At 41.2% G+C, this 14198-nt stretch overlaps 1 protein-coding gene across 2 annotated transcripts in view; it reads left to right on the top strand.

Annotated features, from left to right (window-relative positions):
- Window positions 1-14198, top strand: part of sdk (sidekick cell adhesion molecule) — a 608204-nt gene that overhangs the window by 559812 nt on the left and 34194 nt on the right. For both annotated transcript variants that reach the window (XM_067157341.2, XM_067157340.2), the window contains exons 28-31: window positions 461-700; window positions 2309-2503; window positions 2585-2726; window positions 8269-8547. In XM_067157341.2, the coding sequence (XP_067013442.2) occupies window positions 461-700; window positions 2309-2503; window positions 2585-2726; window positions 8269-8547 (856 nt within the window). The remainder of the gene's footprint in view (window positions 1-460; window positions 701-2308; window positions 2504-2584; window positions 2727-8268; window positions 8548-14198) is intronic.

Genomic DNA, 14198 nt, shown 5'->3' with positions numbered 1-14198 from the left:
GCCACGGCCGCTTCCTTCCAACTCCTAGGCCTTTCCCATCCCATCGTCGCCATAAGACCTATCTGTGTCGGTGCGACGTAAAGCCCTTAGCAAAAAAAAAAAAAAAAAAACGGAAATACCGGGCGAGTTGGCCGTGCGCGTAGAGGCGCGCGGCTGTGAGCTTGCATCCGGGAGATAGTAGGTTCGAATCCCACTATCGGCAGCCCTGAAAATGGTTTTCCGTGGTTTCCCATTTTCACACCAGGCAAATGCTGGGGCTGTACCTTAATTAAGGCCACGGCCGCTTCCTTCCAACTCCTAGGCCTTTCCTATCCCATCGTCGCCATAAGACCTATCTGTGTCGGTGCGACGTAAAGCCCATAGCAAAAAAAAAAAAAAAACCCGGAATACTATAGCTGAGTGGTAGTGATGTGCTGTCACTAACAGTATCAAAGTAGTAATGCCGTGTGTCATCTCGTAGGTGAACAACATCGTCCTGAGCGACCTTAGCCGAGACCGTAACTACGAGATCGTTGTGATGCCCTTCAACTCGCAAGGGAGCGGCCCGCCCAGCCCGCCGGTGACCGTCTACGTGGGCGAGGCCATCCCGACAGGGGAGCCCCGGGACGTGGTGGGCGAGGCCGTGTCTTCGACAGAGGTGAGACTGCGCTGGAAACCTCCACAGCAGAGCCAACAGAACGGAGAACTCTTGGGTTATAAGGTGAGTTTTTATATCTGTGATAAACCAGTCATCTCCTTCCTCATCAAAATTACATTTTTGTTTATTGATTAAACTTTTCTTTCCTAAGGTAATTAACACATTGAGTGCCAGACTGAAATTCATGGGATTGCCGTCTAGTGCCGTTAGCTAATAACATCGAGTTACTCCCTGGTGCCAAAACATTCACAGGCTTAACCAAGCAAGAGACTGCTGAAATGAGGATATATTTATGATATATTAGGTTAACTTATTATGTATATTAGCTCAAATATTGCGACCCTGTATGGGGTCATATTGGTCATTACAAACTGTACACATACACACGGCCCACTATGGGGTCGTACTTATACAGTAGTTAATGTCCCGATGCTCGGCGATAATTACCTTTTCCTTTGCAGGGACACGTTATACATCTTGATTACGAGAGACGTGTTAAGCTTGTTCATACTGTAGACACGCAAAAGTATGATCCCCAATTTCGGGTTAGGAAATGTTTGTAAATGATGATCTCCTGATCAGGTGAATTTGGTAAATTAGGATGTAAGAGCATAATATTATAAGAAGAATTTGTGGGAATATTGAATATGTATATCATTATGTTTGAATGACTTTTTTTTTTTTTTTTTTACGTCGCACCGACACAGATAGGTCTTATGGCGACGATGGGATAGGAAATGCCTAGGAAGTGGAAGGAAGCGGCCGTGGCCTTAATTAAGGTACAGCCGGGCATTTGCCTGGTGTGAAAATGGGAAACCACGGAAAACCATCTTCAGGGCTGCCGACAGTGGGGCTCGAACTCATTATCTCCCGATTACTGGATACTGGCTGCACTTAAACGGCGGCAGCTATCGAGCTCGGTGTATGACTTTTAATCTGGGTAAGAGGCCTAGCAGTGATGGAAATCGGTGACTATATCGTGAAGACAGTTGAAGTCTGTTAAAAATGTCACAACAGGTGGCTTGGAAACCCAGAGTACAGTCAGAAATTGTATGGTGAAGACTGTAATTCATCAATGTGGATGAACGTGCGAGATCGCTATTTGCTCTGTACTGGGTCTACATCATGATTGTGTGACTATCTGTACTAAGTCTTTTAGTGCTCGATTTACTCATAATGAGTTAGAGAGAGTAATGATCAAACTAACAGGAAACTCACAGCACTGTACACTTACATGAACAGTCCGTGCGCGAGCGTGTCACCCTACAAAGCCCTCCTGACGTACCCATATTGGGTCACACCAAAACAGGAATTGACGATTGAAAGATGGACTATGCATATACTTAAATAGATGGCAGGAAGACATTTTATACAGCTTTGAAATACACTCTCCGCAGCCATATGAGTTTGCACAGTTCCCGATTTTGAAGAAATGTACGACCCCATATGGGGATCTGAAGTTAAAGAACTTGAATACTGTCAAGTACTATAATCTATCAGCTTCATTGTCTGTGTACTGTCAAGTATCCATATGGGGCCCCTTGACACTCAGCCTGTTAAAGACATGTGTTTTTTGTTTAGGGAACTTAAAATTCTTAATTTAGGCTGTGATTGAGAGTCTGTTTATGCTGCTATAAATTTAAGTGGTGATTGTATTTTTGATTATTCCAGATCTTCTACCTGGTGACGGATTCCCCTCAGGAGACTGGTAAAATCGAGGAAGAGTTGGAGGTGGTGCCGGCATCGTACACGTCTCACGGCCTGGTGTTCCTGGACAAGTACACAGAGTACCGCATCCAGATTGTGGCCTTCAACCCCGCAGGTGACGGGCCACGCTCTTCGCCCATCACCGTGCGCACGTTACCGGTGAGCGTCCGACTCCCTTCTTGTTGTTCCCAGCAGTTGAATGGGGAGTTATGCGCTAATACATATGTTGTATGTTTGTAGGGGTTGCCAGGTCCACCTGTAAACCTCAGGTTCATGGACATCACCATGAGCAGTCTCAAGATGATGTGGGACCCACCAAAGAAGAGGAACGGCATCATCATCGACTACCTAGTGACCTACGAGACGGCTGAAGAGAACAAACGTAAGACCAAACGGTGTTCTGCTTATTTTGTTATAGTTTAAAAATAAAATATTTTAAGAAATGTGAAGAAAATTTACAAGAAATGTTTCTTAGCTCGTTCAAAAATGTATTAATTTTTATACCCCTTTTAGCCCCAAGAATCAAAGAATAGGTTCTGACTTGGGGCTAAAAGGGGTATAAAAATTCTTTGATCATAAAACCTCATTAAGATGTTTCTGCATGGGGCAAGGAAGTACAGTGAAAGCTATGTCTACTGTTTCTAAAGATGAGACGAAAGTATTGAAAGGTGTGGGAAACATGAGAGAACAAATATGAAAACCTTTTACGCTAAAAGTAACAATAGTGCACTGAACGGTGTGAAAGACAACAAATATGAAAATATTTGCACGGGGGCTCATGAGAATATCAAGTATTATTGCGGATCACACTCTTTCTAAAACAAATGGTAGGGAAGCTTTTCATTTGGGACCAGTCTGTTATTAAACATTATTTTCTGGTCCCACTCCTAGACAATGAATTGGAGGTTACACTCGACCTCAATCATGTGTGAATGCGACTTTGGCCACCATTTTGAATCGACTAAACTTCAATTCGACCAACTTCAATTCAAACTTCAATTCAACCAAGGTGCAAGATTCAACATTCACGCTACCTCTGCGGGCTTAGAGATGCGGTTGGCAGTCCACTTGTTGATAGATTTTAATTTTGTCTTGATAAGTAAGGAATTTCACGACTTTTTCCGCGTCCATAACTGGGCTGTCACAAGACAAATATGTACCCCACTAGGCCACTTCATATGATTATGTTCCTAATCCAGATGTAGACTGTCCTTGGACCACTCAATAGAAAATAAATTCCTAATTTCTGAATGGAATGCAAAATACAAGCACAAACAGGCTCTCGGTGTTATTCAAGCAGCAAGCAAAACCGAACATTCGTGAGGCTAACGGCCTGCTCCCCCAAAGTTGCAACTTATCCTGTGAAGTTCAGGAATTCAAGGTCTTCTCCCGTTATCACGCAACTGTGGGAAGGGCTCTTTCTTACCCGAGTTGGAAATCGCGTTCCTTTCACAGGTCTAGGAAAAATGTGATTGCACTAAGTGGTCATCATCATCATTATTTCCCAACTCCAGTTTCCTGGGTGTGGTGCACAAGCTCTCGTGATCTCCTTCTGTCTTCATACATCTTCTGCTCCAGTACATCTTCCCATTTGTGTCCTCTCTCCTCCACATCTGATCTCTATCCAGTGTTTTCTTGGTCTTCCCTGTGGTCTTCTTCCTATGAGATTAAGATCAAAATATTTTCTGGCAGATCTTTCCCTGTTCATTCTCATTATGTGCCCATATCACTGAAGTCTGCGTTTCTTTATGACACTTGTAATAGCAACTTCGATACCAGCTACTTTCCTATTCACTTCATTTGTGATCTTGTCCTTTCTGGTAGTTTGGTTCATGGTTCTAATGAATCTCATTTCAGTTGCTTGGATTCTACTGATGTCTTTGTTTAGTAGGGTACATGTCTCTAAACCTTACGCGAGGATTGATACGAAGTGAGTGTGGTAGATGATTGTTTTCACTTTTTGTGGTATTTTGCCGTCCCAGAGAAGATTTCTGACTTGATGCTTTCTGTGTACTGCTGAGTATTTCCTGCCTAACAGTGTTGTATTTTGAGATTGTGCTTCCAAGGTACTTGAAGTGGGAAGCTGATTCAATTTTCACTCCCTCCAGAAATATGTTTGAGCTTGTGGTAATATCAAAAATTCGCGGCACGATAAGTGAGGTACAGTAAAAGCTCATTAAGATGTTTCTGCAGGGGACAAGAAAAATGAACGTGTTAACTCTTATACACTCAGCGTGCCGATCTATCGGCTCTGTGTTCGTATAGCTGTATTAGTACCTTAATGGACTCCCAGATGTCAGGAAAAGACAGCAATAGTAGCTTTTGGATTTAGTTTACACTTTTCTTGAGAGATAGACTCACTATGCTCATCTGTCTCATTATGATAGCCCTATTGGAGTACAGAATGTAAAAGTTTCAAACCAGTTTATAAAAAATAAAAATATTTTTTTTTTTTTTGCTAGGGGCTTTACGTCGCACCGACACAGATAGGTCTTATGGCGACGATGGGATAGGAAAGGCCTAGGAGTTGGAAGGAAGCGGCCGTGGCCTTAATTAAGGTACAGCCCCAGCATTTGCCTGGTGTGAAAATGGGAAACCACGGAAAACCATCTTCAGGGCTGCCGATAGTGGGATTCGAACCTACTATCTCCCGGATGCAAGCTCACAGCCGCGCGCCTCTACGCGCACGGCCAACTCGCCCGGTAAAATAAAAATAAAACACCATTCCAAAACAATACAATCTTTAAGTTTAAGATACAAATATTACATATATGTTAAAATGGGACATGTTTCGCTTAGGCTTTGTAAGCATCTTCAGCCATACTTAATCTAAAGCTAAGTCAGGGCCCTGAACTGGGTTCCTCATTAAAGTATAATACATGCTTTAATACAAGATAAAACAGTCATAAAAATCTAGTCTATGGAGAAAGCGATGTTTAAATGCAACTAAAATTCAATAATGAACTTGTCATAGTATTATATGTACATGGAATGAATACTAGTGTTTGTCTAAAAAAGTACACATTAGTTATCTGTAGAACGAGACATAGTCATAATGATCTGACATACATTTGGATTGTACAAATTATTTGATATTAATGAAGCGTGGATTAATTAAAATATCAAAAAATAAATCTTCGAACGTTGTTGATTGAGAATCAGGTACGTAGAATTACAGTAGAGGAGTTAACTCCAAGTGGTTGCATGATAAGGTCAAAAGGCGCTTAAAGCATCAGTATAGAAGTGTTGTGTCTCCTTCTAGAATAATCTTTGTAACAGATTGTAGTCGTGAGCTGTCTAGCGTAGGTTCAACAACTAGGGTGTTCAATAAAGTCTTAGATGTGGGAGAATTCGCAGTGTAGCGCATGTTGAAAACCCTAGTGTTGACAGAGAGGTGACTAGCCTTGTTGGTTGTTTGAGACGATCTTTAAGTTAGGACTGTTTGGACTAAAATGACTTCAATGTTTCAGAGCACTTACATATGTGAAATTCGTTAAAAATCAATACAATAGTCGACTTTCAGATTCTTCCTTGCTGCATCTTTCGAGGTTAGCAACAACAGAGTTGGAGGTAAATGCAGCTACTCCCACTTCTTTAAGTTTTGGTGTGACTACATTACTAATTTCAGTTTGTCTTTAGGTATTTTCCTCTTTGTCATTTGTCAAACATTATTTCCCATTAACTGACATTGGTGGGTGCTCTTCTTCAAAATTCAGTTTATGTATATATTTATTTATTTAATTATTTAATTATTTATTTATTTATTTATTTAGTCTGATCCAGGACACCCTAGATTTGCCATACGACACAGAATAATACACAATAACAATTTTGAGGGAGGATAAAGAAGATTAATGTTTAAAAAAAAAAAGTAGGTTACAATTAACCATATTAAATGGCATGAACTCCATATAAATGGTGTCGAAGAATTGAAACAGAGTATTTGATGAGTGAGACGACTATCTCAACTTGTAGACTTCTCGCTATTTTATATTTTTGTCGCCATGTGAAGAAAGATTTGGGAATTGTTCCCCTCGCGCCGAAGAAAAGTCCAGTCACCGTAATTTTTTAAAGGTTATACGACTCCAGAAAGAAAGGAATGGTTGGATTATAGATATCCTTTTTCTCATTGTCTACGTCATTCGGCTGAGAAGATTCAAAGCGTACCGTAGGATCAATAATTTCTGCTTCGTTCCTCCGTCTGTCAATCGCTATAATATCAATCCTGCGAGTGCTGCCTCCTTCGGCGATGCAGTGGACTTCTTTGTACACTTCTAGATTTTTGAGACGAAGAGCATTAGCAATCAGGTTTCTGATGATGTTATGGCATTTGATCCTAAGCAGTTCTCCTTGAGGGCAACTCCCCAGAACATGTGGTAAGATTTCATACTCACTGCAGTGTCTGCAGTGGCCTGTGCTGGTAGAACGTCCCGGCAGAGTACGTGCTGGTGCAACCATCGCGGTCATCTTCAACATCTCTCTCCATTCCGAACAAGTTTATTTTTAATTTCACCGTTTTAAGCAATTGAAATGTTCAACTCTTTGTTTCAAATTGTCTGCAGAATTTTATGAAAATTGGCCTATTATTAAAGTGCAGCCTGCGATCATTCCTAAGGTTTTCAATGTGGCCCTTGAACCGTCCCCTGTTCTACATCATCACTTCCCGTTATCCAACTTCAGCTGAGTTGAAGCATTTATGGTACTTTCCCCACTTCCTCTCTCCTTCTGTAATTCTGTTCCATACCATGTTCTTTCTTATACTATTCTAGATCAATTCTGTCTGTGTTGTTCCCTTTCCTTCGATCGTCTGTTTTGATATCCTTCTATCCTCCATTCTCTTTACATGGCCTAATCATCTTAGTCTGTTCTTCTCACTTTGGTCATTCAACTTTCCTACTCCAGTTTCCTTGCTCTATCCTTCCTATCACACTTCTTAGGGCTTTCACTTTGCTGGCTCTAATTTGACTATCCTCTCCTTGTCCTTCCCTACTGCCTCCTTCTTCCAAACTAGGCTCCTTACATCTGCATTTTGCATTAGCTTGCTTCCCAGGTATTTGAAGCTGTCCACAATTTCGAGATTCCGATCTCCAGTGTTTATGATTGCATCACCATTCTTCTTGCTCTGTTTCACACCATACCATATTCTCTCATTCATTGTGTCCAGTTGTTCCTGTACTGGTCCGATGACCTAGATGTTTAAACAACAAGCACCATCATCCTAACAGGGACACTGGCTGCCAGTCATTTAGGTAGTTCTCTTCTCTGTCCTTTCTGTATTGTTAATTTTGTTTCTGTGTTTTCCAAATTCGTCATCACCAGTTGGTTCATTCCAAGCTATTTGTTGATTGCCATACTTTCATACATGTGTCAAGTTGTCCTGAGCTCCCGCTTGGAGCGCTGTGCCAGCCTACAGCGAGCCACCTGGTGACGAACGAGCATACCACGACAATTCTCCAATGGTAAAATGTTCTTAAATTCAACCTCATTGTTGTAGGGGGCTGCAGTTGAGAGAAGACGCGGAGCTAAGTTCTCTGTTTTCTTGACCCACATCATGTCCACAAGTACGGGCCGTGAAAGCATCAATGTTAACATCATCATCCTCATGTTCTTGTATTTCCTTCGTGTCTGTTCCCCACAGCACAGTGTCATTAGCTTCATATTTTTCAACACAAAGAGATAATCTTTAGATCAATGCTTTCACGGCTCGTAGTAATAGACATGATATTATAGCTTATGGACTTTTGCCATGTCTGTTCTATTATATTGAAATTATCATCATAATTCAAAATTAATGATGAGAGAGAAATTTTACTTAGCAATAGAAATAAGAAATAATCTCTTTCCAAATCATTGTGGCAAGCTCCTCAATTCTGCTTCCCTCTCCTTCTCAATTTGAGAACTAAGGTTTGACGTTGTTGTTGCAGGTTTCAGCAAGCAGGTGAAACAGAAAGTGTCGGGAACTAGTCTGTTGATCTCGTCGCTGGAGGAAGAAGTCACCTACGTGTTCTCAGTGCGGGCGCAGACCAAGGACTACGGGCCCGCCGTGACGGGCAACGTGACGACCGGTCCGCAGGAAGGATCTCCCGCTGCCCCGAAAGACCTAGTCGTCAGCAAGACGGTGTCCAGTATCGAGATGCACTGGATAAACGGCCCCTCGGGCAAGGGCGCCATCCTCGGCTATTACATCCAGAGCAGGAGGAAAGGTACCACATCACAACTCCCTCAATGTTGTAATCAAATGTCTTTGCTAAGGAGCTTGTGAAATATCCTGAAGAGTTACATGCATGTGTGTGTAAGAAATAACGCAAAACTAATGTTTCTTTATCTCAAACCAAGAAAACAACTGCTTTGTACGGTAAGATAACTTGTTGAGGACATCGCTTGGGAACGCAACAGTATCTTGTTTATGTTTGTTGTTGTTTGGATCATCATGCAGCAGTCCGTGTCACCCTATTCTGTGCTAATCTACTCATTTCTACATAATTGCTACATCCTACATCTGCTTGTCCTATTCATACCTTGGTCTACCCCTCCCATTTTTAGGCACAGCGCTAGTGTAGGCATTCCACTCACTCTGCTTGCGGAACACGGAAGCTCGGCGGCCGGTGTTGCTTTTTTATTTTTAGTTCACGGGATTGCCGATAGGAGCATCCTTTACGATCTGTCAGCGATCTGGGAACTGTTGCCAACTGTTAAGGAAATGTCCAACGGACTGTTGTTGCAAAATTTGTTATAGGTTACAACCACTAAATTATTTTTTTCTTGCTGTGTGGGCAGTATGCGCCGTGGCGATAGTTAAGAGCCTCTTGAAGGGAGTGTGGCCCCCACAGGGGGCCACTGTTCTCATGACAGAGCTTGGCCTGGATTTAAATTACATATTTTTCTTGGCGTGTTTCTTGCTGTGTTTTTATTCTGTGCAGGTTGGTAATGGAACCAGCAAGATAGGAATTATGGGAATGATGTCATGTTGGCCATTGGCCGTGCTCGTAGCTGGCCGACTAATGGTCGATGACGCGTGAAAACTTCCGTTGAGTTATAAAAGTAAACATACCTTTTTGGGCGGGTTGGTGGGTACCTGGCATTGGCAATGAACACATGTCTCTTTTAAAAGGATTTTAAGGTCCAATTCGCGAAGTTGTGTGTTATATACTGGAGTGCCTACACCACCCACAGTTCCCTCAAGAAATAACTGAACAAATCCTATCATTTTATCTCTTCTTCTCATCAAATTTCACCAATAAATTTCATTTTGGATCCATGTTGACGATTGTGTTATTGATATACTGGTTTTTTCAACATATAAATTTTTTTTTTTGCTAGGGGCTTTACGTCGCACCGACACAGATAGGTCTTATGGCGACGATGGGATAGGAAAGGCCTAGGAGTTGGAAGGAAGCGGCCGTGGCCTTAATTAAGGTACAGCCCCAGCATTTGCCTGGTGTGAAAATGGGAAACCACGGAAAACCATCTTCAGGGCTGCCGATAGTGGGATTCGAACCTACTATCTCCCGGATGCAAGCTCACAGACGCGCGCCTAGTCGTTCTCTTCTCACCAATTTGATCAGTATCTCTTCATTCGTGATTTGATCTTTCCATCTCACCTTCAGCATTCTTCTGTAACACCACATTTCAAAAGCTTCTATTCTCTTTCTTAGTTATCGTCCATGTTTCACTTCCATACAATGCCACGCTCCAGACGAAAGTCTTCAGAAAGGCCTTGCTTGCTTGTGCTAGTCTCCTTACTTCTGCCATCATTAGTCAGTAGCTTCCTTTAAGACTTCATTATCCAATCTAATATTTGCCGCATCACCTGACTTTGTTTGACTCTACTTTTGTTTTAGATTTATTTACTTTCATCTGGACTCGTCTATACCCTTTTCCAGATCTTCTCCGCACTGAGATAAAATAACATCATCAGAGTTTTGATTTCTTCTCCTTGGATTGAGGTTCCTTTTCCAAATTCCTCTTGGACTTCCTTTACCACCTGTTCTACGTAAACATTGAAAAGGAGCGGGACAAATTGTTGCCTTGCCTCGCTCCTTTCTGGATTGCTGCTTCTTTTTCATAGCCTTCGATTCTTATCACTGCAGACTGACTTTTGTGCAGATTTCAGGTAACTCTTTTTTTTCTCAGTCTCCTTCAGAATCTCAAATACCTTGGTCCAGTCAACATTATTGAATGCCTTTTATAGATCTACGAGTGCCATTGGCTGAGCAAGTAACAGCCTGAGTTGCTCAAGGTATAAAGTATAATTTCTTTGTTTAAGTTCCTCTTGGCAAAAATTGAATGGTAAAATTTGACCTGACTGTTTCCTGTAATATTTTTACATTTCATTTCATTTTATTAACACAGTTTTCTGTTTCAACAGCTGTAGAAGACTGGCAACTTTGTAAGTGTCTCTTTTTTTTTGACCCAGTTGTTGCACCTGTCAATGTAGATGACTTTGCCAAGCACAAAGTAGCTGTGGGAATACAGGCGCTTGCGTCTTCATCACCTGTCACCTACACACATTCTTGACTGCTCTTGCCAAAAATTCTGTTACAAACGTTTGTAGGATCTGCCTCAGCTTGATCGACCCCTATGGCTGTTAGCACTCAGAAACGTAAATTTAGTTTGTAAATACGTTATCAGCAAAATATTTGTCAGTTGCTGCATCAAGAAGTGTGTGTGAACCGTACAGGATTGTGACCTGCTATTTATCTGTTCTTTCTACCTTTCAGTAACTAAAGTTATTTTACTATAAATTGAATTAGGATTGAAATTTAATCATAAAATTACATTACAATTTCATCATTCCTACAGTTCTTCATCCAAGTTGGCCCATGAATTTGAGACTGGTTCAAGAGAATAAAATAGTTAGGATAAAATTCTTAAAAAAGGGATTTGCATGTATTAAGTTCACCTATTCAATACAAATGATTGCGATTTAATAAATGATCTGTCTAAAATGCTACATAGCATGTTTCAACCTTGCCTAGAGGTCATCTTCAGCTGAAAAATATACAAGGATGAAAAATATATGTAAAAACAGTGATACATAAAAAGCTTTAATGAGATAAAATACAATCAGCAATTGCAATAAAAATCTGTGTTTAGAAATGTTCACTGCTTCAATCTTGTTCTAAGATGAGTCTAGTTGGAACAGGTGTGGGTCCAAGTGTGTTTGCCACAACTGTTGGTTGGCTGCAGGAATACAGTACAAGTCCGTTATAGTGAGAATTCATAACGGCAAAAAACGTACTCGTTATAACGGGTTGTCGTTACATCCGATTTTTTGTAAAATTCGAGGAAAACCCCATACACATTAAAATCAGTATCAAACGGCAATAGGTTTGTTCAAAACTTGAGTTTTTGCTGATGATGTCCACACTACGGCTTGCTCGTTTCTTATTTTTTGAACTCTGATACTACGTGAAAGTGTTGAACTTCATTCTAGTATCACTCCAGAAGCGAGGTAGCAGTCCTACCCAGAGAGTGGCGTCCCAGAGCACACTGACCCGGTGTGTAACATCTGGTAAGGGTCCCAGCTCAGGGTTACCAGTGAAGACCTCGACTTCTACAGCGAAGGTGGACTTCAGTAGGGTGGAGATGGTGGAAGAGGCAGCCCTAATATGAGTACAACCTGCTGCCTTGTAGGTTGAGGTGACTGAACACCAAAGGCTAAGGGAGAAAACCCTGAAAGAAAATCTCCGTCTGTGTTAGGCTCAGCAGGTCAACAGAGGGATTACTGAAGAAGTTGCTTTCAAGAATAATACGAGCCTCGGACACAGGAATTCGCAACGACGACATCAGTTTGGTGCGAATGACGGTTTAAGCCCTATGTTACACCAGCTACCCAAACCAAACGAAGACAAAGTATCAAAGTGGGAACGTTAAATATCCTGACATTGACAAACAAAACTGAAGAGCTGGTCGACCTCATGGAAAGAAGGAAACTTCTGATCATGGGCCTGGGTGAAACAAAGTGGAAGAAAACTGGGAAAATGAATATCAGATTGGACTATAGTCTCTACTGGTCTGGAAATGAAGTAGAGTCTAAGAATGGAGTAGGATTTTTAATACATAAAGACATAGATGATTGTAGTGAAGGTGAGTTTGTTAGTGAAAGGATAAGTTATCTGTGAACTTAGGAGGGAAAAAGTACAATGTGATCCAAGTCTATGCTCCACAGGTAGGTTGCTCAAAAGAGGAAAAGGCCAACTTCCTTAACAACTTGGAAGAACACACTGAGGATGACAATCTAATTGTAATGGGTGATTTAAATTCACAAGTTGGCTCACAACGAACAGGATATGAATGCACGCTGGACCCTCATGAAATGGGAAACAGAAATGAAGAGGGAGAATATATGCTAGATCTATGCATGAGAAACAACCTGATAGTGAGTAACACTTGGTTCAAGAAAAGGGACTTCCATAAAATCACAAGATATAGCTGGGATGATAAAATAGGTACAGTAATAGATTATATTCTGATAGTGGAAAAATGTCAATGATGTTACGATCATTCCAAGTGAAGACCTTGGTGGAGACCATAGACTGTTGGTTTCAGTTATTGCAGAGGAAAGACCTCCCAAAGTCTGTAACAAGAAGAGTCCCAAAAATAAAAACTTGGCGACTAACCGAGCCAAGTATAAAGGAAGAATGCAGGGAAGGTGTCCGCAGGTTGTTGCCAAGAGAAGAACTGAAATTGGTTGATGAAGAATGGGATACTCTAAATAAGGTTGTGGTTGGTACAGCAGGAAAAGTATGAGGACGCCAGAGTCAAATAAGAAAACCTAAAGAAACTGCCTGGTGGAATGATGATATTAAAAATGCTATCAATGACAGAAGCCGTGCAAGAAGATCTTTATATCAAGCAAGAACGCGGGGAGATCAACATGAAATAGAGGAGAAGCTGTCACTTTACAAAAAGAAAACATTACAGGTCAAACAGTTGGTTGTAGCTGAAAAGCAGAAATGCAAGGAAGATCTGGCTACCAAAATAACGCAGGATGGAAATAAAAAACTGTTATGCAGTATTGTTAAGAATAGAAGAACTCAAAATGAAACTATCCAGTCTGTAGAACTTCCTAATGGTGAGGTGACTAGGGATAAGACCAAAATATTACAGGAGTTCCAAAGGCACTTTGAAACTTTGCTAAACTGTTATGAAAATCTCACTCCATTAGACGACGAACCTTATGATTTTGGCAGCACAAATACCACTAGTCTGACATGGTTGGAAGTAGAGACAGCAATATCTAGGCTGAAAAACAACACATCAACTGGATCAGATGAATTAAGTGTTGAGATGATCAAAGCACTAGGAGAGGTTGGACAACAGTGGATGTACAGGGTACTAAATAGAATCTGGAAAAGGAATGTAATACCCAATAACTGGAAGCAAGGAGTCATCATCCCATTGTTGAAAAAAAGGTGATAGAAAGAAATGTACCAACTACAGAGGTATAACTCTGCTGTCACACGGCCTCAAAATCTACGAATCCATCCTTGAGAGCAGGATTAAAAAAATATGCTGAACCTACACTTGAGGAGGACCAACATCGATTTAGACCTCATAGATCAACTATAGACCTCATTTCTGCCACCAGAATGCTCTCAGAGAAGTATTGGGAGAAAGGTAAAACACTTATAACTGTTTTTCTAGACATCGAGAAAGCATATGACCATGTACGCAGCCATATATGGGAATGTTTGAGACATAAGAAAGTGCTCAATGACATCATAGCACACGTACAACGATTATATGATGAAACCAAGTGTTGTGTCCAGGTCCAGGATGGAAGGTCAGATTGGTTCAAAACGAAGAATGGAGTCCAGCAAGGAAGTTGTCTTTCACCACTTCTCTTCAT

Source organism: Anabrus simplex, chromosome 13 (genome assembly GCF_040414725.1).
Source record: "Anabrus simplex isolate iqAnaSimp1 chromosome 13, ASM4041472v1, whole genome shotgun sequence".
NCBI lineage: Eukaryota > Metazoa > Arthropoda > Insecta > Orthoptera > Tettigoniidae > Anabrus > Anabrus simplex.
Note: the sequence above shows the minus strand (reverse complement) of the source record. Positions and strands in the feature narration are given on the sequence as shown.